The sequence below is a fragment of the Vanessa cardui genome, chromosome 29 (assembly GCF_905220365.1).
Source record: "Vanessa cardui chromosome 29, ilVanCard2.1, whole genome shotgun sequence".
Taxonomy (NCBI): domain Eukaryota; kingdom Metazoa; phylum Arthropoda; class Insecta; order Lepidoptera; family Nymphalidae; genus Vanessa; species Vanessa cardui.
This window is the reverse complement of record NC_061151.1, coordinates 6503337-6528035: the sequence shown is the minus strand read 5'-3', so window position 1 is coordinate 6528035 and position 24699 is coordinate 6503337. Positions and strand designations below refer to the sequence as shown.

The 24699-nt window shown below is 41.4% G+C and overlaps 1 protein-coding gene across 1 annotated transcript in view; it reads right to left on the bottom strand.

Annotated features, from left to right (window-relative positions):
* Nucleotides 1-1530: 1530 nt before the first annotated feature.
* LOC124541895 (probable multidrug resistance-associated protein lethal(2)03659) overlaps nt 1531-24699 on the bottom strand; it is a 37629-nt gene continuing 14460 nt past the window's right edge. The window contains exons 14-33 of the mRNA XM_047119808.1: nt 22778-22903; nt 22020-22145; nt 18639-18738; nt 17567-17717; nt 16559-16635; nt 15660-15828; nt 14292-14418; nt 12720-12870; nt 11836-11877; nt 11457-11651; nt 11010-11119; nt 9799-9913; nt 8526-8724; nt 7994-8180; nt 4774-4946; nt 3694-3810; nt 3506-3611; nt 2946-3013; nt 2752-2854; nt 1531-2280 (exon numbers count right to left, since the gene is read on the bottom strand). Of these exons, the coding sequence (XP_046975764.1) occupies nt 2245-2280; nt 2752-2854; nt 2946-3013; nt 3506-3611; nt 3694-3810; nt 4774-4946; nt 7994-8180; nt 8526-8724; nt 9799-9913; nt 11010-11119; nt 11457-11651; nt 11836-11877; nt 12720-12870; nt 14292-14418; nt 15660-15828; nt 16559-16635; nt 17567-17717; nt 18639-18738; nt 22020-22145; nt 22778-22903 (2478 nt within the window). The 3' untranslated portion in view covers nt 1531-2244. The remainder of the gene's footprint in view (nt 2281-2751; nt 2855-2945; nt 3014-3505; nt 3612-3693; nt 3811-4773; nt 4947-7993; nt 8181-8525; nt 8725-9798; nt 9914-11009; nt 11120-11456; nt 11652-11835; nt 11878-12719; nt 12871-14291; nt 14419-15659; nt 15829-16558; nt 16636-17566; nt 17718-18638; nt 18739-22019; nt 22146-22777; nt 22904-24699) is intronic.

The window sequence follows — 24699 nt, the reverse complement described above, 5'->3', positions numbered from 1 at the left end:
AGATCCGGAATCTAACGGAGGAATTGACTTTTGACAATTACGTCGTGTTACAATAAATGTTATAGAGCTAAGTTAAATTTGAAATAAATGCATAAGAATATATTTACGTTACGTCAACTGTTTATGTATATTAGTTGTGATTGACACACAGACAAAAACGCATTCCCGTAGCGACTGGATGTCATAAATCGAAAATAATCACAGATCCTTTAATTTCAAATAGGTAGTCACCTTCCTATGAGTTTGCATATAACATCTAAATAAGCACACTTGAATAGTTTTTATCAACAAAATGTTGTTTTTCCTCACTATCGGTATTGATCGATAGATGGCGCTGATCGATTATTATGGGATCCTATCCAATTGACATAATAACGATGGCGCCTCAGCAAAAGGGTAAACCTCGAGGCTTTACCTAGATTTGATGTAGCCAAATAGTTGAAGCCTAGATAATAGATTTGACGTATTTTAATGGACAATGCTACCCGCATATACCTACTGGAAATCTAAAATGGCGAAATGTTGCCAATTTTGCAAGAATACAATGATTTTGTGCATCTACATAGCATTATAATTGACTATACTATTTTTGATAAGGCTTTTCAGTCAAAACTGTCTCTAACGCACGTATATATTAGTTATTAAATTATCAAAATTTGTAAAAGTTTATCGAAAGGCGTCAGAGCATTGAAAAACTTCTGACGAGCTTACAAAAGCTAAAACGGTTTGGCTGCCCTTAATATTATCTTGAATTAGTCCTGTATGGCTATATATCAGTAAGGCAACTTTGATATTATCTCTGGGGCACATCACCTAAGGCGTTTATACTTCGAACGGCAAGTGGTCACCACCCATAGATATTAGTGCTGTAAGAAACATTGACCATTTCTTACATCGCCAACGCCAGCCAACCTTGGGAGCTGAGATAGTCAGCTGCATAGACTGTCTTGTCCTTCAAACCGATTCACAATAATACAAAGTATTACAGTTTGGTGGTAGAATTAAGAAGGTTAGGTTTTAGGTGGTACTCCACATCAAACATTCTTCTCTTTCCGTAAAGTTTTAAAGTACATATTCTTTACTGGCAAAAGCGCCGGCACTTTATTAAGTCTGCGTTAATGGAATTTCAGAACATCTATTGTGACAAGTGGAGTTCAGTGAAGGAAACGTCCCATAGTGGAAACCGACTCTCTGTTCGAGGAGAGGCCTTGGAGACTGTATCGAGCATATCCTCAACCCACGCATGCGCACTGCGTGAGCGCGAGATGTCTTAGAGACACTCCACACGTGCTCGTTTGTGTGAACGGAACCTTTGGGTAAGATACCTTTCCTTACCTGAACCATCTCGGCTCGCAGCGGTAATCGCAGTATTTTAAGTAACGAGCATCCATTCATTAGCACCTTACATTGCTAAGGACAGCTTATTGTGACCAAACTCTTACATTAAAGGCATTATTGGTGTAAATTGGTACCTAACTCTTGACAATGCGTACAAAGTGTAAAGAAAAACGTTTCCATATTCAGCGAATCGCTATCTAGCTGCGAGTAACTGGTGAACACTTTTTTAAACTTACTGTAGATCACGAATTGAAAGTACTTTACTATGAGCGCTCACTGAAGCCGCACGTGTGTGGAAATAGGTGGTACGTGGTAGCTAAAGTACCTTGGCATATTCTATCATCGTAATATACTATTAGTGTGGTAACAGTTAGTAAATATTCTACAGCTGAGGTAAGATGACATCTCTAGAGGAGGTGCCCCACCCCATTACAACATCTTTACAAAACACGAATTTGTTTACACTTTGTACGGATTACAATATAATTTTATACATTATATAAGTATACATGTTATAAATGCTGCATATAATTATATATTAAATAGCAAATTGACATAATTGCAATAACAGTAATAGATATATTAAGGCAAGTACATCACGCGGGATCGAACCCGTTATTACGTATTATACTAAATAACTTTTGTATTGTTTAAGTGTTTCATCCAATTGTGAGGTAGTCGAACACATACTGACTGCAGATGTTAGCTACAGCGCCATTTTATGTCAAATTAAGTTTGTGCACAAAATGGCCGCAAATATATGCGTTCAATTCAGCCGAATATTAGTTTAAGTACGATGTAGTTTATATCTGTTTCGTTAAGATTACGTCGAGTCACCATTTGGCAACACGTGTGTATACAGTCGCAGCTGCCATCCGCCTGGACACATTCCGATGGTGTTGCGTCCTATGACTGTTTCTTCTTAAGATATTCGTTATAGCTCTGAAATGAAAAGAAATGTGTGATTAATCTGTGGTTTCAGTAAATGTTAGTATGGACATCTTATAATTGTTTAAGGAAATTGCAATAAATGAATAATTAATTCACAATAATTAAAATAACGTTCTCAAGTACGACTCGTTGATCCATTGATATTTCTTAATAAAGGAAATTGTATAATATGAATATCATTAATACTCTATGACACTCAGAAATAAATTAACTTTCTCTAAGAAAACTATGTATATAATTGGATCATCTTTAGTTCCGGAGTTCAGATGACTATCTGCCACGTGTATCCACCGTCGCGCATTTGAGCGACGTGGTGGGTTAAGTTTCAACCTGGCCTCTCAAAAGATAGAAGAAGCCTATACATTAACAGATTGTTACTTTATTCTACTCTGCGAATTAAAGGTACTCTTGAATTAGTATATCTAATCTGTTGTATCTGTTAGACTACGGAGGTCAACGCACCTCTTCCGCCATCTTGTACAACATGGCGGCGGTCTCCTGTCCCGTTTGCTCCACGAGCGACTTGAACACGCCGCCGGCGCCGTCCTGCTCGCTCACATCAGACCTGCACATTCAGGTGTAAACGAATCATCACTCGGGCTCGTCCTGCTGAGTGCACAGCAACATGGATGCCCAGGGCGGGCTGACGCCCTCACCTGTGGGAGAGCGTGCGCGTGCGGGCGCTCTCGTCGCGCCGGAAGCTCTCCGGGATCGCGAGCGGCGCCTGTGGGGAATACACGTGTCTTGAGCACATCCCTAACAGGTAAGAAACATAGAGGCCCTGCACCTCTAGGCTGGGAGATCCTTTTTTTTATGGTATAGGTTGGCGGACGAGCATATGGGCCACCTGATGGTAAGTGGTCACCATCACCCATAGACAATGACGCTGTGAGAAATATTAACTATTCCTTACATCGTCACTGCACCACTAACCTTGGGAACTGTTATGTCCCTTGTGCCTGTAGTTACACTGGCTCACTCACCCTTCAAACCGGAACACAACAATACTGACTACTGTTATTTGGCGGTAGAATAACTGATGAGTGGGTGGTACCTACCCAGACGGGCTCGCACAAAGCCCTACCACCAAGTGAAGGAGTAGTCCTTAGGAGTATGTTAGGGCCAGTTAGATGTGCAGGGCATCTATGTTTCTTAAGCAACAATGACGAATCTTCTTGAGGAGGGATATTGGGGAGTGAAGACTCGTGGTCGATACCTGACTCTTGGTGAGGATGGCGCGCCTCGGCTGCGCCTCCGACTTCGCTTGCTGGCTCGACTGCGTCAGCAGCTCGAAGGGGTGGCCGGACTCAACGATTCGGCCTCTGCGACGAAACATTCGATTGAGTATTGTGTGTGTGTGTGTGTGTGTGTGTGTGCGTTGCGAGCGGCTGCGCGGGTACCGACTTGTCCATGACGATGACGCGGTCGTAGTCCATGACGGTGTTCAGCCGGTGCGCGATCGTGAGCACCGTCGACTGCGCGAACTTCGTGCGGATCGTCGTCTGGATGTGCTTGTCCGTCCTGTCGTAACATGTTCGTTTCGTTTATTACGCACCATACTATGTAGGGATTAGATACAAAGTATCTATATATAAATACACTCACATAATCATGCGCAAGCACGCACGTAAAATATACGCTGTATCTGTATCATTTAAACAGTATAATTTGCATTTAGATCAACAGTAGATAAATAGATAATATATCGATAATATTGGTTAATGTCATTTATAAAGATGTCGAATAGAAAATGCACCAGATATGACCCTTGAGGTACACCAGGCTAAGATTTTAATGGAAGAGCCTCACATCCGTTGACGACTATTGCAACTTTCTGTCGTAAAGGTAAAATGAAAACTATTCTAGCAATCGGCTTTATAATTATTCATCTCGTGACACACTATGTGTTTCTGTTCTCGTAGTGCAAGAACACAAAATGCATACACGCACTCAAATTTTACATTGTACGTGTACAATGTAAAAATTATAATTTGCATTTGCATTCAAATTGCTTTGTAGTAGTAGTGCTTTATATTTAATAGTTGTGATACAACGAAGTAATTTTAGATCAAAAGTATATAAATAAGGTAAAATAACGTTGGTTCATGTCATTTATGAAGAAGCCGAATAGCAAAGGCCAGATGTGACCCTTGTGGAGCACCAGACATGAATTTTAATAGGAGAGCCTCGGACTAGTGCGGACTTTCTGTCGTTAAGCTAAGATGAAAACTAATCTAGCAATCGATCATAGATATCATATTAAGACATTTTTTTAATAAGTATATTATGAGACACTTTGTCAAATGCCTTACTGAAGTCTTTATGAGCGAAATCGACATGTTTGCGTGAGTTCATCGTAGAAGAGATTTTATTCATAAAATGCAATAGCTATGGCAGTTTATTACTACTGAATGGAAGAAGGTTTGGACGCTGCCATACAGGCAGAGAAGAGAGTAGATCAGGGGCAGCGTGGGCAGCACTCACTCGGTGTCGACGTTGGCGGTGGCCTCGTCCAGCACGAGCACGGCGCGGCGCGCCAGCAGCGCGCGCGCCAGGCACAGCAGCTGGCGCTGCCCCGCCGACAGCGCGCCGCCGCCGTCGCCGAGCCGCGCCGCCAGCCCGCCAGCCTGCGCGCCGCACCACTCGCGCAGCTCCACCTGCCGTGTGCCGGCCGAGTGTTACACAGGGAGGTACATAATATTGATTGACGAATTATTTTTTAAATCAAAAAATGTCACTAGGTTACAAGTACAGCTTACTTTAAGACAGACCATTTATATAGATGAAGAAACAATATGGACCAAGAATACATTATTGTGGAACTCCCACACCTTTTTTTCTCTCGCTGGAAATTCCATTACGTGCTTCCCCCACATGATGTGAAGTGGGGGGAGGGATATATGTCACTCGCCGTCACCCTAAAATGCCAACGGCACTCCCTTGCCACCATGACGCCCTGACGGTCAGGCCGCTTATGCGAGCCAAAGTGTTGCTTAAGGGGCATGCCCGGGGTACTGAGACCTCCCCGTTCCCTGAGGCGCCTATTGCGGCGGGGGGAGAAAGTAGCGCTTCTTCGTCCTTCCCGGTCGTCTTCGGTGGAGCAGGTCTGCAGCGGCATTCTCTTCCTGCTCTTTCACCGCGGCTTCCTTCTGCGACAGCTCTCGATCGACCTGGCCAAGAGACCAACTCAGCAGCGTGGTCAGCACCCTCTGGGGTTCCGTCGGCCTGCGAGAGGTAAAGATCTCGAATCGGATGTACCGGTGATCCGATAGAGTCTCCACCTCCTCCTCCACCCTCCAATCGACCACTCTGCGTGCTACGACAGGGGTGAGGAACGAAACGTCCACCACGGAACCCCCCTGATGGCGCACGTAGGTCTGAACCTGCCCCCTGTTAAGAAGGTACAGGTCGGAGAGCAGGGCCCATACCTGGACGGCCCTCCCCGCGGATTCGTGGCGGGGTTGCCCCAGGCACGCGACTTCACGTTAAAGTACCCGTGAACCACTATCGGTTTCGGCGACAGCCTGGTCACCACAGCTCAGAATAAGCCGAGTTGGGGGAAAAGTACGTCCCGACGACAACGTACTTCCCCCAGCGTAAAAATATTTAATAAATGCGTAGCCGTGGCTACGGAGCGCCCTCTAGAAGTTAACTTCCCGTTCCTCTTCTCGTTTTCCCCCTAATTCGGCCCTAGCCCGGGTGAGGCCGTTATCTTTATTATCACCACGGCGGTGGGCAACGGGTCTCGCCGTCTTACCTCCCTCGCTCCCGGAGTCGGAGTCGTCGGCCTCTGAAGCGGTCTCCATCTCCGAATCCATCTGGATCTCACAATTCTGGTCAAAATAGATTATCCCGCACGACAGGTACGATCCATAGGTTCTGATTATGTTGTTATGTCATTTTTGTGTGAGATTCATCAGCGGGAGAAGAAAAAGACCATATTAAAAATATAAATTAAAAAATTCAAAATTAGTATAATGTGCAACGGAAACGAACGTTTGATTTGGAAAAATTGAAACAAAATTTCAGAATTTCCTTCACAAGGTCATCTGAATCGGTATAATAAATGACAAATGGGAGTTTTTTTTTCGATTTCCCGAGTGGAAATGGAGAAAACGAGTACGGGGCGATGATCTGGGGGTAGATCCGAGTAGGATTCACGAAAAAATGCGGTCAAATTCGAAAAAAAGCGGTGGCGGCGCTGATGAGCGAGCGTAGGGCCGAGATGGACAAAATACTGCCCGAAGCTCCTTCGTGCAGGTTTTAGATGAAGTATCTGGTCCTTCGCCTTGATCAACATTCCCTGGACGCCCGACGTAATACTCGCCCCTTGTGAGGGCCCTTTCTGTGGACCGTGGAAGAGAAGAGCGTCCGTTTTTGGATATGGAGACTCTCAGGTCCAGTATTCCCATGCGGTCCACGGTAAGAGCTGTTCCGACCTCGGCGGGGCGGGCCTACAACCGAAAGTCACGCCCAGTCACCGTGACGAAGGTGTCGTCAACGTAGCACAACATCTCCATCCCGGGAAGGACGGGAGCTCGTTCGCAACCGACGTTCCATAGAATTTGGCTGAGAACCGTTCCTTGTGGAACGCCCAAGCCGACTCGACGCCGGACCAGCCTCCTATAGACCCCCGCCCAGAGGATCTACCTGTCCTGGAAGAAAGTCTCCAGCAGCCGTTGATATCGGAGTGCCTCAGACCGTCAGGAAGACTTGCCCCTGAGCCACGGCTTCCGTCGTCCGTGTCTTTAGGGCGTCCAGGGCGTTGACCGTCGACCGGTCGGCCCTGAACCCATACTGAGCCTCTGAGAGAGCCGGACCGACCTCCTCGATGTGCTGAACGAGATTGCGCGCGAGGATCTTCTCGAAGAGTTTTCCGGTCTCGTTCAGCAGCACTAGTAGCCTGTATGCCGAAGGGCAATAGGACCAATTTTCCATCATTTCAAGGCTTCGGAAACTGTTCGCTGCACAGACACTCGTCGAACAACTCCCGAAGCCCTGCACCACACGTACCTTTTTTTCTCGCTGGAAAAACGCATTACGCGCTTCCCCCACGTGATGGAAGTCCTACATACCGTGGGACATATCCTCGTATGTGGGACTGCCCGATGGCCTGGACGCCTAGTGCGCCCATGTCGACCTCCATGGTCGAGTGGTGTGTACACCGGTTTTCATATGTACGCCACTCTGAGGTCCCGGGTTCGATTCCCGGCAGAGTCGACGTAGATTAAGATTAGTTTTCTATGTTGTCTATGGTCTGGGTGTTTGTGGTACCGTCGTTACTTCTAATTTCTATGACACAAGTGCTTCAGCTACTTACATTGGGATCAGAGTAATGTATGTGATATTGTCTCATATTTTATTTATTTATTTATGTACACCGGAATACCCTCTAAAAAAAATGCAGCACATACAACACCGTCTTCTTGGTGGGTGGCACGGGATCGCACCACCCGGACCTTCGGGAACACTGAAGTGTCATCCCACCCAACCAGGGTTGGGTTAGGTTAGGTTAGGTTAGTGGGGCGTGAGGGGTGCGACGAATGCTTCGGCGATACCCGCCCTTCCGACACATGGGCAATTGGAGGACACGGGTTGGGTTTTAGTCAGTAGGAGTCTGACAGTACCCTTCGCTCTTCCCCCAGAGAGGAGGGTCTCCATGATGGATTTCCCAACCATAAAAAAAAAAAAAAGTGGGGCGTACCTCGTCGAGCGCGGCGTAGAGCTGCGCGTCGGGGTGCAGGCGCTCGGGGTCCAGGTTGTCGCGCAGCGAGGCCGCGAACAGCGCGGGGCGCTGCGGCAGCGCGCACAGGCGGGAGCGCCAGCGCCGCAGCCCCGCCTGCTGAGCGCTCACGCCGTCCACGCACACGCGCCCCGACGTCTTGCTCAGCCTGAAATGAGCTGATACTGAGTGTTGTTTTCCAATAGGGTATTTTTGGTTGTGATATATAAATTATGAAATCTAATAAGTTATACCTAGAAATGTACTCAAATATTATGATTTGAGTCATACAAGCGGATAATTTAAATATAGTAAAACATTACTACATATTTATAGCTGTAAACGTTGAATGAGAGTGCCAGTCGAAAATACACAACTGTTGTTTTTATTAATGTGACTTCACTAAAATGACTAACAGCGTTAAATTTTAATTTTGTTTATGGCAAGAAAACAGTCCTTTCTTAGAAACACCGTAGAAGACTCAATAATATTGACAACGTATAACGTCAAGCACCTGAACAGAGCGGCGATGAGCGAGCTCTTCCCCGCCCCCGTCCTCCCCACCACCGCCACCTTCTCCCCGGGCCGGATGCGAAAGCTGACGTCACGTATCGCATACGCCGGTTCATCGAGTTTCACCCCGGACTCTAGCGGCTGGTCCTTTTTGGGTGTTTTCTCGTATTCCAACGAGACATTTTCGAAGACTATTTCCCCTGTGGACCAATAATAATAATAATAATAATTCATTTATTGTCAGACAATAATAGTCCATATTTGTTAGTATACAATTTAACTTATTCTATGTTAGTATTACATAATTAATATTTATTTATTTATTATTATTAAGTTCTCAGAACATGTAGTTCAGTGAATAATGACCTTGAATTAACAATATTGATCACAATCAATCAATCTCTGAGATTCACTGTGCCTTCATTGACGACCTCCGTGGTTGAGTGGTGTGTACACCGGTTTTCATGGGTACGCCATTCCGAGGTCCCGGGTTCGATTCCCGGCCGAGTCGATGTAGATTATCATTAGTTTTCTATGTCGTCTTGGGTCTGGGTGTTTGTGGTACCGTCGTTACTTCTGATTTTCCATAACACAAGTGCTCTAGCTACTTACATTGGGATCAAAGTAATGTATGTGATGTTGTCTCTTATTTATTTATTTATTCATGAAAATAAAGTGATTTAGATTAACATAATGTACTTCGGACATCTCAGGAAACTTATTAAAATAAAGTTAAATTTTACGCATTAAAAACTTAGCGTCGTAGAAGATGTCACCAGAACTTTGGAAATAAATTTGAAGTGGATATACGTAGATCAGTTATTTTATATCATACACTAATTATATCCTAGTTAAGTTACTCCCTATTATATCAGTTATCTGCCAGTGAATGTCTCACAAAATCCGTTCTGCCGTTCCAGAAATTAGCCAGAACAAACAGACAGACAGACCGACAAAAATTGTAAAAAATGTTATTTTGGTTGAGTGAAACTGGGCTATTTTAATATTATAAACAGACACTCCAATTTTATTTTATGTATGGATAAAAAATTGTTAAACAATAATGAAAGAATATGCTTGCTTATTTCATTGGGAACGAGTGAATGAGTTGATTTATTGAATGAAAAACTAAAACTACCACAAAATAACTCACAGAACTGCTTTTTGTGCATATTATAGCAGAACTATTATCAAGTTATATGCAATATGTTATTCTAAGTTTTGTTAATCTATACTCATTCTGCTATTGGAATATGTAAGTCAAATCTGATTACCTTTATTCGGCCAAGTTTCGAAGTCCAAATTCGGGTGTTCCGTCTTCAAGGCCTTCATATCCGGTTCCACTGGCTGCTCTGGTGGTAAGTTCGTGTATTCCAATATTCTTTCCACCTAAAGGACAATAAAAAAAAAAGCCATTTCAATCACAAAGACTCAATTCCGTTCTAACGGGGTACCCCAACGATACATCTCTTTTTTTTAAAATCCTTAATCTAACACTCATATTACTTAGTGGTAGGGCCTTGTGCAAGCCCGTCTGGGTAGGTACCACCCACTCATCAGTTATTCTACCGCCAAACAACAGTACTCATTATTGTTGTGTTCCGGTCTGAAGGGTGAGTGAGCCAGTGTAACTACAGGCACAAGGGACATAACATCTTAGTTCCCAAGGTTGGTGGCACATTGACGATGACGATGTAAGGAATTGTTAATATTTCTTACAGCGTCATTGTCTGTGGGTGATGGTGACCACTTACCATCAGGTGGCCTATATGCTCGACCGCCAACCTATAACATAAAAAAAACGACGGCACGCGAAGACTTATAACAATTTTGTTTTGATTCAATTTCATTATAAACTGACAACATCTGATCGCATTTTTTTATATTATCTAGTCTTTCTTTTCTATATTCCATACTCTCTACTCAACCAATATTTTCCGCTTTCAAAAATTTTCGTTACAATTACGATTAAGAATCCTCTTTAATTTTGACAGCTCTTCACAATAAGACCATAAATCTTCTACATGGAGTTATCGTCCCATAATCACTGGGAAATCAGCTTACGTAATTAATATATAAGATCGCCATGACAATTGATTATTTCTATACAGAAAGAAATACCACAGCAAGATTATATTACAAGATTACAATACTTCGAGTCGAGATGGCCCAGTGGTTAGAACGCGTGCATCTTAACCGATGATTGCGGGTTCAAACCCAGGCAAGCACCGCTGATTCATGTGCTTAATTTGTCTTTATAATTCATCTCGTGCTCAGCGGTGAAGAAAAACATCGTGAAGAAACCTGCATGTGACAAATTTCATAGAAATTCTGCCACATGTGTATTCCACCAACCCGCATTGGAACAGCGTGGTGGAATATGTTCCAAACCTTCTCCTCAAGGGGAGAGGAGGCCTTTAGCCCAGCAGTGGGAATTTACAGGCTGTTGTTGTACTTTGATAGACTTCAAAACCCAGATACTCACGGATGTCATCTGGTTCTCGACTTCAGCGGTCTGCCTCATGCCGTACTGGCACATGCCGACCAGACCGATCACCTGCGTGATCGCCAGACCCACGTTACCGCCCAGCGTTTCTGAAAAAGATACATATTATACAAGATTAGTCCGTAACACGACCAGCAAAATGACCACCTGATGGGAAGTTATTACCACTACCCATAATCATCAAGCTGTAAGAAATATTAATCATTGCACATACACATCTTCGGAAATTAAGATGTTAAGTCCTCTGTGACTGTATTTACACTGGCTCACTCAACCTTCATTATGTAGCAATGTTAAAACTTCGGCTACAACTGGAATTACTTTACAACTAACCTCAAAATTTTAGTACCCAAATACCCAAGAAAAGTCACTTTGATATATTTGATAATACCTGATGTACCTACACATAATAATATCGTTCCTCACCTTCACCGACGAAGAGGAAGAAGCTGAATGTGACGGTGGCGAGGTAGAGGCAGCAGACCATGTCCATCCAGAAGCCGAAGGCCCGGTTGGTGCTCAGCACGAGCGCCCACGACGAGCTGTGCAGGTCTTGCAGCTTGTCGAACTCCTGCGCCAGAGTGCGCTGCTGCTCGCGCGCCGAGCGGATGGTGGCCAGACCAGTGACCGTCGCAGCCGCGTGGTTCAGGCTCTGGCTGCGCGCTGGGGGGGGGGGGGTCAGTCGTGGTCAAGGTCACATGTACACGATCATATAGATGACGTCAACAACAGTACAAGTGGGTAATGGGCACCGTCACATGTACACGATCATATCGATGACGTCAACAACAGTACAAGGCCAGACCCGTCACCGTCGCCGCCGCGTGGTTCAGGCTCTGGCTGCGCGCTGGGGGGGGGGCAGTCATGGTCAAGGTCACACGTACGAGATGATATCGATGACGTCAACAACAGTACAAGTGAAGTAAAAAAAAGTATGAATATAACAATATAGTATAAAAGAAGCTGAGAAGGCCGCGTGGTTAGAACGCGTGCATCTTAACCGATGATATCGAGTTCAAACCCAGGCAAGCACCACTATATATATGTGCTTAATTTGTATTTATAATTCATCTCGTGCTCGGCGGTGAAGGAAAACATCGTGAGGAAACCTGCATGTGTCTAATTTCATCGAAATTCTGCCACATGTGCATTCCACCAACCCGCATTGGAACAGCGTGGTGGAATACTTTCCAAAACCCTCTCCTTGATGGAAGAAGAGGCCTTATCTCAGCAGTGGGAAATTTACAGGCTGTTACTTTACTTTACTTTACTTTACTTTACTTTACTTTACTTTACTTTACTTTACTTTACGTCAACAATAGTACAACAACAGTCTGTAAATCCCACAACTAAGGCCTCCTCTCCCTTTTGAGGAGGGGGTTCGGATATACCACCACGCTGTTCCAATGCGGGTTGGTTGAATGGAATACACATGTGGCAGAATTTCTATGAAATTTGACAAATGCAGGTTTCCTCGTTTTTTTTTTTCTTTATTTTATTTTTTTCTTTACCGCCGAGCACAACTCACATTAAGCACATGAGTATTCAGCGGTGGTTGCCTGGGTTCGAAGGCCAAATCATTGGTTAAAATGCACCCGTTCTAACCACTGGGACATCTCGCTTCTTATATCTTTAAATTTGTTGAAATCAATTCCAAATAAAAATATTCTGGGCCATCATTACACTCACCAATAGCTTCGATCCTCTTCAGCTCGCGACTGGTGTTGAGGAAAAGCAGACGCAGCAGATGCAGCAGCACCGCGACCACGGCAGTCGGCAGCAGCAGCCACCAGTTGACGAGGCAGACGACCACCAGGATCGCGATCACTTCGAGAAAGAACTGGAAATTCGGATCAAGTTAAATTTCAAGGAAAATTGTGATATATGGCTAAGGATATCATGAGCATTTAAATAAAACTAGTTATAACGGATTTTAATCGCGTATATTAAATATTTTGGACATCCCGACGTTTCGAGCACTTTACAGCGTTCGTGGTCACGGGTAGACGGTCTAAATTAAAATCCGTTATAACTAGTTTTATTTAAATGTGTAATAATCGCGAAAATTTAAGACAACATTATATCATGAGCATTTCAAATTGTTTTAATATTTTTTCTCGTAGTCAATATTAAAGAAAACAGTATAGTTCGGAAAAAAGGGTATCGGGTGAAAAATTGTAATAACTATTCTATTAGTTACCGAGCTTGTTAGCCGAGATGGCCGCGTGGTTAGAACGCGTGCATCTTAACCGATACTTGCCGGGTTCAAACCCAGGTAAGCACCATTGAATATTCATGTGCTTTTTTTATGGTATAGGTTGGCGGACGAGCATATGGGCCACCTGATGGTAAGTGGTCACCGTCACTCATAGACAATGACGCTGTAAGAAATATTAACTATTCCTTACATCGTCAATGTGCCACCAACCTTGGGAACTTAGATCAAATCCCATCAAAAGCGGGATGAGTCCTTAGCCCAGCGGTGGAAAATTGACAGGCTGTTATTGTAATTACCAGTAAACAGTAATGTTGTCATAGATTTTCGCGATTATTACACATTGAAATAAAACTAATTTTAACGGATTTAAATCGCGTATATTAATTATTTTTATTTTATTCGTCATCCCGACGTATCCCGAGATCTACCCGTGACCACGAACGCTGTAAAGTGCTCGAAACGTCGGGATGATAAAAATCCTACTACTATTATAAAGGCGAAAGTTTGTATGTATGAATGTATGGATGTTTGTTACTCTTTCACGTAAAAACTACAGAATGGATTTGAATGAAACTTTACCACAATATAGCTTATACATCAGAATAACACATAGGCTACAATTTTTGAGGTTTCTAATGTGAGGTCGTAAAAAAACACATTTTTTGCGCTTACATTGCAAACGCTGACTGAATCCTACAAGATAGTTCAAAACAATGTACTACAGTATTGTACAACTTAAAAAGGTCTACAAAAAAGTCCGTGATGGTATATGTTTATCTCTTAGGAATAACCCACAATAACCATTTTTTATCCTTTACTTTGTACGAGAAATAATGACTTATTTACGAAGCGATTTTAAGCGATTACTAGACTAGACGGGACGAACCTGAAGTCCACGCGAACGAAGTCGCGGGCAAAAGCTAGTAATTAATATACGCGATTTAAATCCGTTAAAACTAGTTTTATTTCAAACAGTAAACAGTGTCCAAATTTTCTGTGCTGGGCAATATTTATGGGCCATGAAACTTCATATTAATACTCACACCAACGCAGTCGACTAACGCCACGGGTAATAAGGTGTCCACCTGGCCCATGTCCTTGGAGAACCGGTTCAGGATGCGACCGGACGGGTTGTGGTGGAAGAACCACATCGGCGCGTTTGTTACACCCCTGTATAACAGAAGGAATATATTCCTTTGTGACATTATGTCTTACCGTTTTACGAAAACACGATTCAAGAATACTTGTGAAAGCTTACTCGAATAAAGTAGTAACTTTATTTCAAATCAAATCAAATTAAAATAAACTTTATTCAAATAGGCTTATGCAAGCACTTTTGAATCGTCACACATTATTCCACCGGTTCGGAAACTAGATTCTACCGAGAAGAACCGGAAAGAAACTCAGTAGTCACTCTTTTTTAACATTTGAAAAATACAGTCATATTAGTTAAACACAATTATTTAAATTAATATATCCTGTTTGGAAGTCAACAGGGATTAACTCCACGCTTTTTAACATCTATAAAATCTTGTATCGAATAATATGCTTTTTTTACCAATGTATTTTATACAAACGATTTGAATTTAAGAAACAAAGGCAAAGTTAAAAATGTCCGCGGAATTTTATTATAGAAACAGATAAGGATTTATTGACTTTGCGGAGTCGGAAACTTGGCGGTATTGGATAGCTAATGGGGTTGCACAAAGCCGTACCAAGTTACTTTGTTTTTTTTGACCATTTATTAGGTAAATCATGTAAATAATTAGACGGAAAAAAACCAAATAAACACCAAATGACAGCAATTTTGATACCATTGGTCGAGAGCTTGATTAGTCTATGATATTCACTATGGATTTGCGATATAATGGCGTTTTGAACGTCGATAAAGCTGTTATCAGAACTTTGAGGTAAAATTAAAGTGGATATAAGTAGCTAAGTGTAATAGTGTTACATTAATCATAACCTCTTAGTATTGCACAATATAGCTGAGTTATTAGCAAATCATATGAATTACATAAATCAAAGCCTTGTTTCCTCACGAGCTGAGATGGCCCAGTGGTTAGAACGCTTGCATCTTAACCGATGATTGCGGGTTCAAACCCAGACAAGCACCACTATATATATGTGCTTAATTTGTGTTTATAATTCATCTCGTGCTCGGCGGTGAAGGAAAACATCGTAAGCAAACCTGCATTTGACAAATTTCATAGAAATTCAGCCACATGTGCATTCCACCAACCCGCATTGGAACAGCGTGCTGGAATATGTTCCTAACCCTCACCTTAATGGAAAATTAGGCCTCATCTCAGCAGTGGGAAATGTACAGGCTGTTACTTTACTTTACTAAGCCTTATTTATCTTTATTCCTACCATTGGCAAAGGGTATATATTAACAGCACCATATTTACCTGAACATATTATCGTGCAGCGCAACGGAGGCTTTAATGCAGGTGTTGTAGAAGACTAGCAGCTTGTTCCAGGTGAAGAACATACATATAGCAATCAACCCGGCGTATATGTACACGCACTGCTCGCGCGTCAGGTTAAACTGGTTCGAGGGCAGGTCTTCAAAGTTCACTGATATGAGAGAACGCAAAGTTAACACTGTATACACCTTCGGATAAGACAAAGGCGGGCAGAAGCTGGATGCGAATAGCCGGAGAAAGACCACAGTGGCGTGCACTTGGGGACTTATGTCCAGCAGTGGACAAAAACGGGCTTATGATGATGATGATGAGAACGATGACACCTTTGGTCGTTGTATTCGGTTCTGAGTGTCAGTGAGCCAGTGTAACTACAGACACAAGAGACCTAACATCTTACATCTCATCCGCTGGTAATTCGGCGATATAAGTTATATTTTGTACTTCTTCTTTAGACGACCTCCATGGTGTGTACACCGGTTTTCATGGGTACGCCACTCCGAGGTCCCGGGTTCGATTCCCGGCCGAGTCAATGTAGATTACCATTAGTCTTCTATGTTGTCTTGGGTCTTGGTGTATGTGGTACCGTCGTTACTTCTGATTTTCCATAACACAAGTGCTTCAGCTACTTACATTGGGATCAGAGTAATGTATGTGATGTTGTCTCAAATTTATTTTATTTATCTTTATTTATAATATATATTATAATATTGAATGTATCGTTGGTACCGTGGCTCGGTTAGAAGGTCACAGTTTTTTAAATCCTTGTCAATTTGCCATCCCATCAGATAATTAGACTACAAATACCTATATCCTGCACAATTGATTTTAAAATCATTACTATTCAGTTGTTCCTAATATATGAAGAGATGGATGTAACTCACGTGGTGGAGCGGTTTCATTCGTCGTTGTGTTACGTCTGGCGATGTTGTACGCACTGTTCGCTTCTTCCATATTCACCCTGAAATAATATCAAGACATTGAAATAAACTGTGTCGGGCGTTCATTTTAAAATAAAAAAATTTAAAAGAAAAAAAAAAGAGAAAAATCGAAAAAGAATCGTTCGAATCGAATCTTTTCAATCCAAATATATTGTCACAGATAAAAAAGAACCAGACTAAAAAGCGACAAATTACAATAACAACAGCCTGTAAATGGCTAAAGGCCTCTGCTCCCTTTGAGAAGGTTTTGAAACATATTCGACCACGCTGTTCCAATGCGGGTTGGAGGAATGCACATGTGGCAGAATTTCTATGAAATTTGTCACATGCAGGTTTCCTCACGATGTTTTCCTTCACCGCTGAGCACGAGATGAATTATAAAGACAAATTAAGCACATGAATCTATGACTTCCTTCGGTGCGCACCTAAGACCATTCCTTCAACCTGCGCATGCGCACAAATCATGGCCATCCAATTGGATTGGTCGAGTGCATCTATGATCTGCGTTTCTTTACCGAGATGGCTAGACCAATACCGAACTCATGTTGTACACCATCAAGGACTAGCCAAGATATACCGTATAAAAAATATTACAAGCGCTAGCGCGATTCAATCTACAACTTTTCGAGATGGCCCAGTGGTAAGAACGCGCGCATCTTAACCGATGATTGCGGGTTCAAACCCAGACAAGCACCGCTGATTCATGTGCTTAATTTGTCTTTATAATTAATCTCGTTCTCAGCGGTGAAGAAAAACATCGTGCGACAAATTTCATAGAAATTCTGCCACATGTGTATTCCACCAACCCGCATTTGAACAGCGTGGTGGAATATGATCCAAACCCTCTCCTCAAAGGGAGAGGAGGCCTTTAGCCTAGCAGTGGGAATTTACAAGCTGTTGTTGTTGTTGTACAATCAACAACTAACGCCATCTATCGGCCGAAACACTCACCACTCCTTGAGCCATATATCCGTGGAGGAGTAGAACACTTGCGCCAGTATGAACAGCGCACATAGCAGGAACAGCGTCAGGGATCCGTGACCGCTCTTTATGTAACCCAAGTACACGCTGAAGTCCACGGAACCCTTCTTTTGACTTTCACCTGAAACGAATTGGACAACATCACATACATTACTCTGATCCCAATGTAAGTAGCTGAAACACTTGTAATGTTGTCTTAAATTTTCGCGATTATTACACATTTAAATAAAACTAGTTATAACGGATTTTAATCGCGTATATTGATTGGGATGTCAAAAATAATTAATATACGCGATTAAAATCCGTTATAACTAGTTTTATTTAAATGAAGCACTTGTGTTATGGAAAATCAGAAGTAACGACGGCACCACAAACACCCAGACCCAAGTTGTTTCTACATCAACTTGACCGGGACTCGAACCCGGGACCTCGGAGTGGCGTACCCATGAAAACCGGTGTACATACCACTCGACCACGGAGGTCATCGAATATAATTATCATTTAGTTGGTGTAGAATGAAATTTTCACTGAAAGTATTATTTTGTGCATTTTAGTTAAATTGTTTTTTCAAAGGATATATAGACTATTAAGATCTCCCTTTAAGAATCCAGGATTATTTAATACTGTCTTACTTTCTTAAAATACATCAAGTTGTATTTTACAAAGTTATTTAAACATAAAAAAATATTTAGACGTGCTATAACTTAAGACATAAGAGACAGCTGAGATGGCCCAGCGGTTAGAACGCAACGGCATCTTAACCGATGATTTCGGGTTCAAACCCAGACCAGCACCTCTATATATATGTGCTTAATTTGTGTTTATAATTCAACTCGTGCTAAGCGGTGAATTAAAACATCGTGAAAAACTGCATGTGTATAATTTCATCAAAATTCTGCCACATGTGCATTTCACCAACCCGCATGCATGGAACACCGTAGTGGAATATCTTCCGTACCCTCTCCTTAGAGGACACCTTATCCCAGCAGTGGGAAATTTACAGGCTGTTACTATACTTTACTTTATAACATAAGAAATGTACCTTCATATTTCGGGTCTAAATTGTTATCAAGATCCATATTGAATGACAATTGGGAAGCTTCTGACATCGATCGTTGCGAGCGCAGCTTCTGATTATGTTCCTGTAACAAATTTGATGAAACTTTAATAACTATAACCGATATTAATTTTGTATATATTGGGGATAAAAACGGTTTTCTAATATATAAATGTTAGTAAAACCATTCAGAGTAAGAAGTTAATAAGAGATAAATTATATAACAATGATAAATAGAGAGTCGAGATGGCCCAGTGGTTAGAACGCGTGCATCGTAACCGATGATTGCGGGTTCAAACCCAGGCAAGCACCGCTGATTCATGTTCTTAATTTGTGTTTATAATTCATCTCGTGCTCAGCGGTGAAGGAAAACATCGTGAGGAAACCTGCATGTGACAAATTTCGTAGAAATTCTGCCACATGTGTATTCCACCAACCCGCATTGGAACAGCGTGATGGAATATGTTCCAAAACCTTCTCCTCAAAAGGAGAGGAGGCCTTTAGCCCAGCAGTGGGAATTAACAGGCTGTTATTGTTGTTGTAAATAGAAATAGATAGAAGATAGAAAGAGAGAATTACTAAGATTATCTGTATTAATATTACATGGGAAACTGACTCGGTCTGTCAGTCAATTTGTCTGTTACACTATGGTTAAAATAATGAACCAAAATTGATGAAATTTGGTATAAAGCAAGTTTGAATCCAAACGAAGTACAAAGGTCATTTTGCTATACCTAAAGCCTAAGAACGACCAATACACATCAGCCTCTCCCTCTGAACAATCTCTCAAACTTGACGACGTAAGAAATATTAACTATTCTTACATCGTCAATGTGCCACCAATCTTGGGAACTAACATGTTATGTCCTTGTGCCGGTAGTTACACTGGCTCACTCACCCTTCAAACCGGAACACAACAATACTGAGTACTGTTATTTGGCGGTAGAATAACTGATGAGTGGGTGGTACCTACCCAGACGGGCTTGCATACATACGACTGGTGTAATCATAAAAAAATGTCTTCAGATTTTATAAATCTCAGATTCAGTAAGTCAGAAATGTATCTTACATTTCTTTAATTACGAAATATAAACAACTAACCATATTTTATACAACATTCAAATTTCTTTATTTAACAAGGATAAATTACACTTATCACAAAGCCTATAACATATAAATACTTTTCCACATCTAACTATTAATATATGCTATTAATATGTATATATTTCCAGTACCATCTTTATTAACATCTCCCCCCTCCTCGGGTATTAAATACTATTCTAAGACCAATCAAAATACCCCAACGCTTAGCTACTTCTTTTTACGATGCCTTCTCAGCTAAGACTGACCATATAGATAATAGATAACAATACTGATGACTATGAAAAAATGGCATTATTCTAGACAATTCTGATAGTAGCGTTAATGATATTGACTGTGAAAGTGATGGTGACAACAATTATGACTACGCCTTAATGTATTGCTACACAACAAGATTACAAATTCTGTATAGTACGACACAACTCAGATGTAGCATCGGCTATGCAATAAAACCGATTTTCTGCCGATTCACACAACCAATAGAAATAGCCCCCTATCGCGCCATCCGACGCTATCCGTCGCTATAGACTCTCGCGTCAGTGTCGTGTCAAATTGACGAATATATTAGGTGATATGATATAAGTTATTACGTTTGTGTAAAGATCATATTCCATAAGGAATAAATATTGATAATTTGGGAGAGTGTACTTAATTCGGATGTGATCGGTTTTACGAATTTGCCGATGCTACATCTAAGTTGTGTCTTACCATACAATACTGATTACTTTGGTAAAGTATTATAACTAACGCTTCGCTTTTCGACAGCTTTCAAATCCGCCATCGTCGTAATACTGTATACCTTGAGTGGAATATTTAATTAGTTAATAATTATCGTTAATAAACGTAATTAATAATAGAATATAATAATAATAATAAGTGGCGTACCCATGAAAACCGGTGTAAACACCACTCGACCACGGAGGTCGTCAATAATTGCTTAATTGGTGATAATTACTTAAAGAAGCTTGTGCGAAGCAACTTTAAATATAAGTGATTTTCATTGTAAGTAGGCTTGTGGTAAGTGGTAACTAGCACCCATACACATTGGCATCGTAAGTAATATTATCCATTCCATACAGCACCAAAACGCCACTAAACTTGGGGACTAAGATTTTATGTCCCTTGTGCCTGTTAAATTGGCTCACTCATTCCTCAAACCGGAATAAAAACCGGAGTAAAAAATGTGGAAGATTTCCAGACAAGTTTGCACGGGGCCCTACCACCGAATGTAAATAATTTAACATTAAATTTATATAATAAATTGTACTCCGGAAGACCAGCTGTTCTAATCCTGTGATCAATAAATCTATTTCTAACAAAAAAATAAAGAGGCAAAACCAGTATATATAAAACTTATACTAGAAAATCAGCGCGTTTCAAAGAAGGAATATCATTATATAGTACACTAGCAACCCGCCCCGGCTTCGCACGGGTGCAATAGTGATACTTAATATACTCTATCAGTGTTTCTTTACTATATTGTTCATGTATTATATACACAAACCTTTCCCTCGAATCACACTATCTGTTAAAAAAAACCGCATCAAAATCCGTTGCGTAATTTTAAAGCTATAGGGATATAGAAAGCGACTTTGTTTATAATATGCAGTGAAAACAAAGTCTTACCGCTGTCTGTCCCAATGTATGCTTATATGTTTAAAATTACCTAACGGAATTTGATGCGGATTTTAATAGATAGATAGATTCAAAAGGAGGGTTTATATGTATAATAATACATACACAATGTAGTAGAGAAACTCTGATCAGTTTGGAGGTTTTAAACTTGATGTCATACATTAACAATTTTTTTGTGTATTTAGTATCAGCATTGGACTCGTGCGAATCCGGGGCGGATCACTAGTTATTATATAAGAAGCCTTGCTTCACCAGTTCACTTTTTCTTTTTTTTTATGGTATAGTTTGGCGGACGAGCATATGGGCCACCTGATGGTAAGTGGTCACCATCACCCATACACAATGACGCTGTAAGAATTATTAACTATTCCTTACATCGTCAATGCGCCACCAACCTTGGGAACTAAGATGTTATGCCCCTTGTGCCTGTAGTTACACTGGCTCACTCACCCTTCAGACCGGAACACAACAATACTGAGTACTGTTATTTGGCGGTAGAATAACTGATGAGTGGGTGGTACCTACCCAGACGGGCTTGCACAAAGCCCTACCACCAAGTGGTGCTTTCAAATTTGGGTTGTTCTCGTAAGTTAAGTGTTCTTGTTTAAACAAGACATGTATATTACGTACCAAACTCTCCTGTTTCTCGTATTTCTGCTTCTGCTTCTCTTCTTCGACTTTCTCCGTCATCTCAATCAGCTTTTCAAACTCCGCGACTCCGTTCTTCAGCTCGTGGTACGTTCCTTGAGCGACTATCTGTTAAAAATTATGCAACAATTAGAAATTTGTTAGTCGAATCGAATCACTATAGACATGATCTGAGGTTTGAATCCAGACCTTGGGGATCTGCCTTATATCTAGTCACTAGATCAAACGAGGCAGTCAGACTGCCAAGGATTACAACGTGATGTAACCTCTTTACTTACATATATGGTTTGTCTTGTATATTACAACTTTATTTTCTAACATGATGACTGAAATCTTAGTAGATCCCTCTACTAAGATTGAAATCTTAGTAGATCAATCTACTAAGATTTCAGGAAAAATTACAATTTTAGGGGGGGAAGTGGGGTTACCATATAATGCAATAATCTATATCATTTCTAAATGAATGGACCATGTAACGGAAATGAGAGTGAATCGGACTGATGCATAAACATATTAAAAGAAGCAATTGAGCAAAAGGCAAAAGCACTTGGTGGTAGAACTTTGTACAAGTTCTTTTGGATAGGTACCACACACTCATCAGATATTCTACCGCCAAATAACACATAGTATCATTGCGGTCCGGTTTGAAGAGCCAGTGTAACTAGAGGCATAACATCTTATTCCCCAAGGTTGGCAATGTCCCATGCGAGCGGGGGGGGGGGGGTAGTGGTCATGCTCACCCGTCCGGCGCGCATGACGCAGACGGTGTCGGCGCGCTGCGCGTACTGCACGTGGTGAGTCACGAGAAGCGCCGCCTTGTCGCGCAGGAACCCACGGATGCAGTCCTCGTAGATAGCCTGTGCAACCTGCACACACACACACACACACGCACCACATTATAAACAAATATGAGTCGGGATGGCCCAGTGGTTAGAACGCGTGCATCTTAACCGATGATTGCGGGTTCAAACCCAGGCAAGCACCGCTGATTCATGTGCTTTGTCTTTATAATTCAAACTCAAACTCAAATTGAATAAAGTCAATATAGAAGCATTACACTTACTTATTGATTGTCAAATAAACACTACCACCGGTTCGGAAAAAGGAACACCCTGACCTGAGAAGAACCGGCGAAAGAAACTCAGCGGGATCTCATCTTTTCTAATCATCATCAATTCATCTCGTACTCGACGGTGAAGGAAAACATCGTGAGGAAACCTGCATGTGACAAATTTCATAGAAATTCTGCCACATGTGTATTCCACCAAACCGCATTGGAACAGCGTGGTTGAATATGTTCCAAACCTTCTCCTCTAAGGGAGAGGATGCCTTTAGCCCAGCAGTGGGAATTTACAGGCTGTTGTTGTATGAGACAACATCCGCTAGTTAGCCTGCTGGGAAGATGATCTGATAAGATCTGCTGACATAAACTGGTGCTCTATAGCACGAGACCGACAAAAATGGGCATCTTTGAAGGAGGCCTTTACCTAAACCGGGGTTCCTGTTAATTCATAAATAATTTAATAAATGTATATTACTAACACAAATCTAAGATAATCTTACAAATAAATATGATTTTTGTTTTCATTTATTTTTGTTGTAATATTATAACTCCTCCACCTCCATAGTTTTCATGGGTACGCTACTCTGAGGTCCCGGGTTCGATTCCCGGCCGAGTCGATGTAGATTACCATTAGTTTTCTATGTAGTCTTTGGTCTGGGTGTTTGTGGTACCGTCGTTACTTCTGATTTTTCATAACACAAGTGCTTCAGCTACTTACATTGGGATCAGAGTAATGTATGTGATGTTGTCTCATATTGTCTCAACTACCAACTATTGTAAAACAGGAAACAAAATGGCTTATTATTATTATTATTTATGAGACAACATCACATTACTCTGATCCCAATGTAAATAGCTAAATAACTTGTGTTATGGAAAATCAGAAGTAACGACGGTTTTACACCCAGACCCAAGACAACATAGAAAATTTATGATAATTTACATCTCGCCATGGACCTCGGAGTGGCGTACCCATGAAAACTGGTGAACCCACCACTCGACTACGGAGGCTAAACATACATTAACATTACATATCAACTGGCAGTACCAGCCTCATATTGCGTATGTGCCCATACATTTTGGCTGTTTTTGTCAGACTTAGAATCTGCGACATCTATAATGGTCATTTATTAACTGTGATTCATTTGAAAAAATAGCAGACAAGTCAAGTATGAAATACAGTTATAAAAAATGCAAAATGCTTCTGTTGCCAAATTTAAAAACATTGTTAAGGAACGCTTGTGTGCGAAAAGTTACTATACAATGGGCTATTTGACAATGCGAAAAATAAATTGTAAATTATTGTAATCAGTGTATATTATGAGTTTAAAAATGGTTATTTACTAATTAAACTTGAAAATAATACTTAATTTCTTCAAAAATCCATAAATAAAAATACAAATTATCAAACGTTTGTCCCGTGACACAAAACGCTCCTGATTGGCCGGGCTTATGATGAAGTCGATCGCCGCTTGGCTGTTTCTATTCATATACAATTAAATATCTAATTTGACAAAAATGAAAAGACCCGCTGAGTTTCTTTCGCCGGTTCTTCTCAGGTCAGGGTGTTCCTTTTTCCGAACCGGTGGTAGTGTTTTA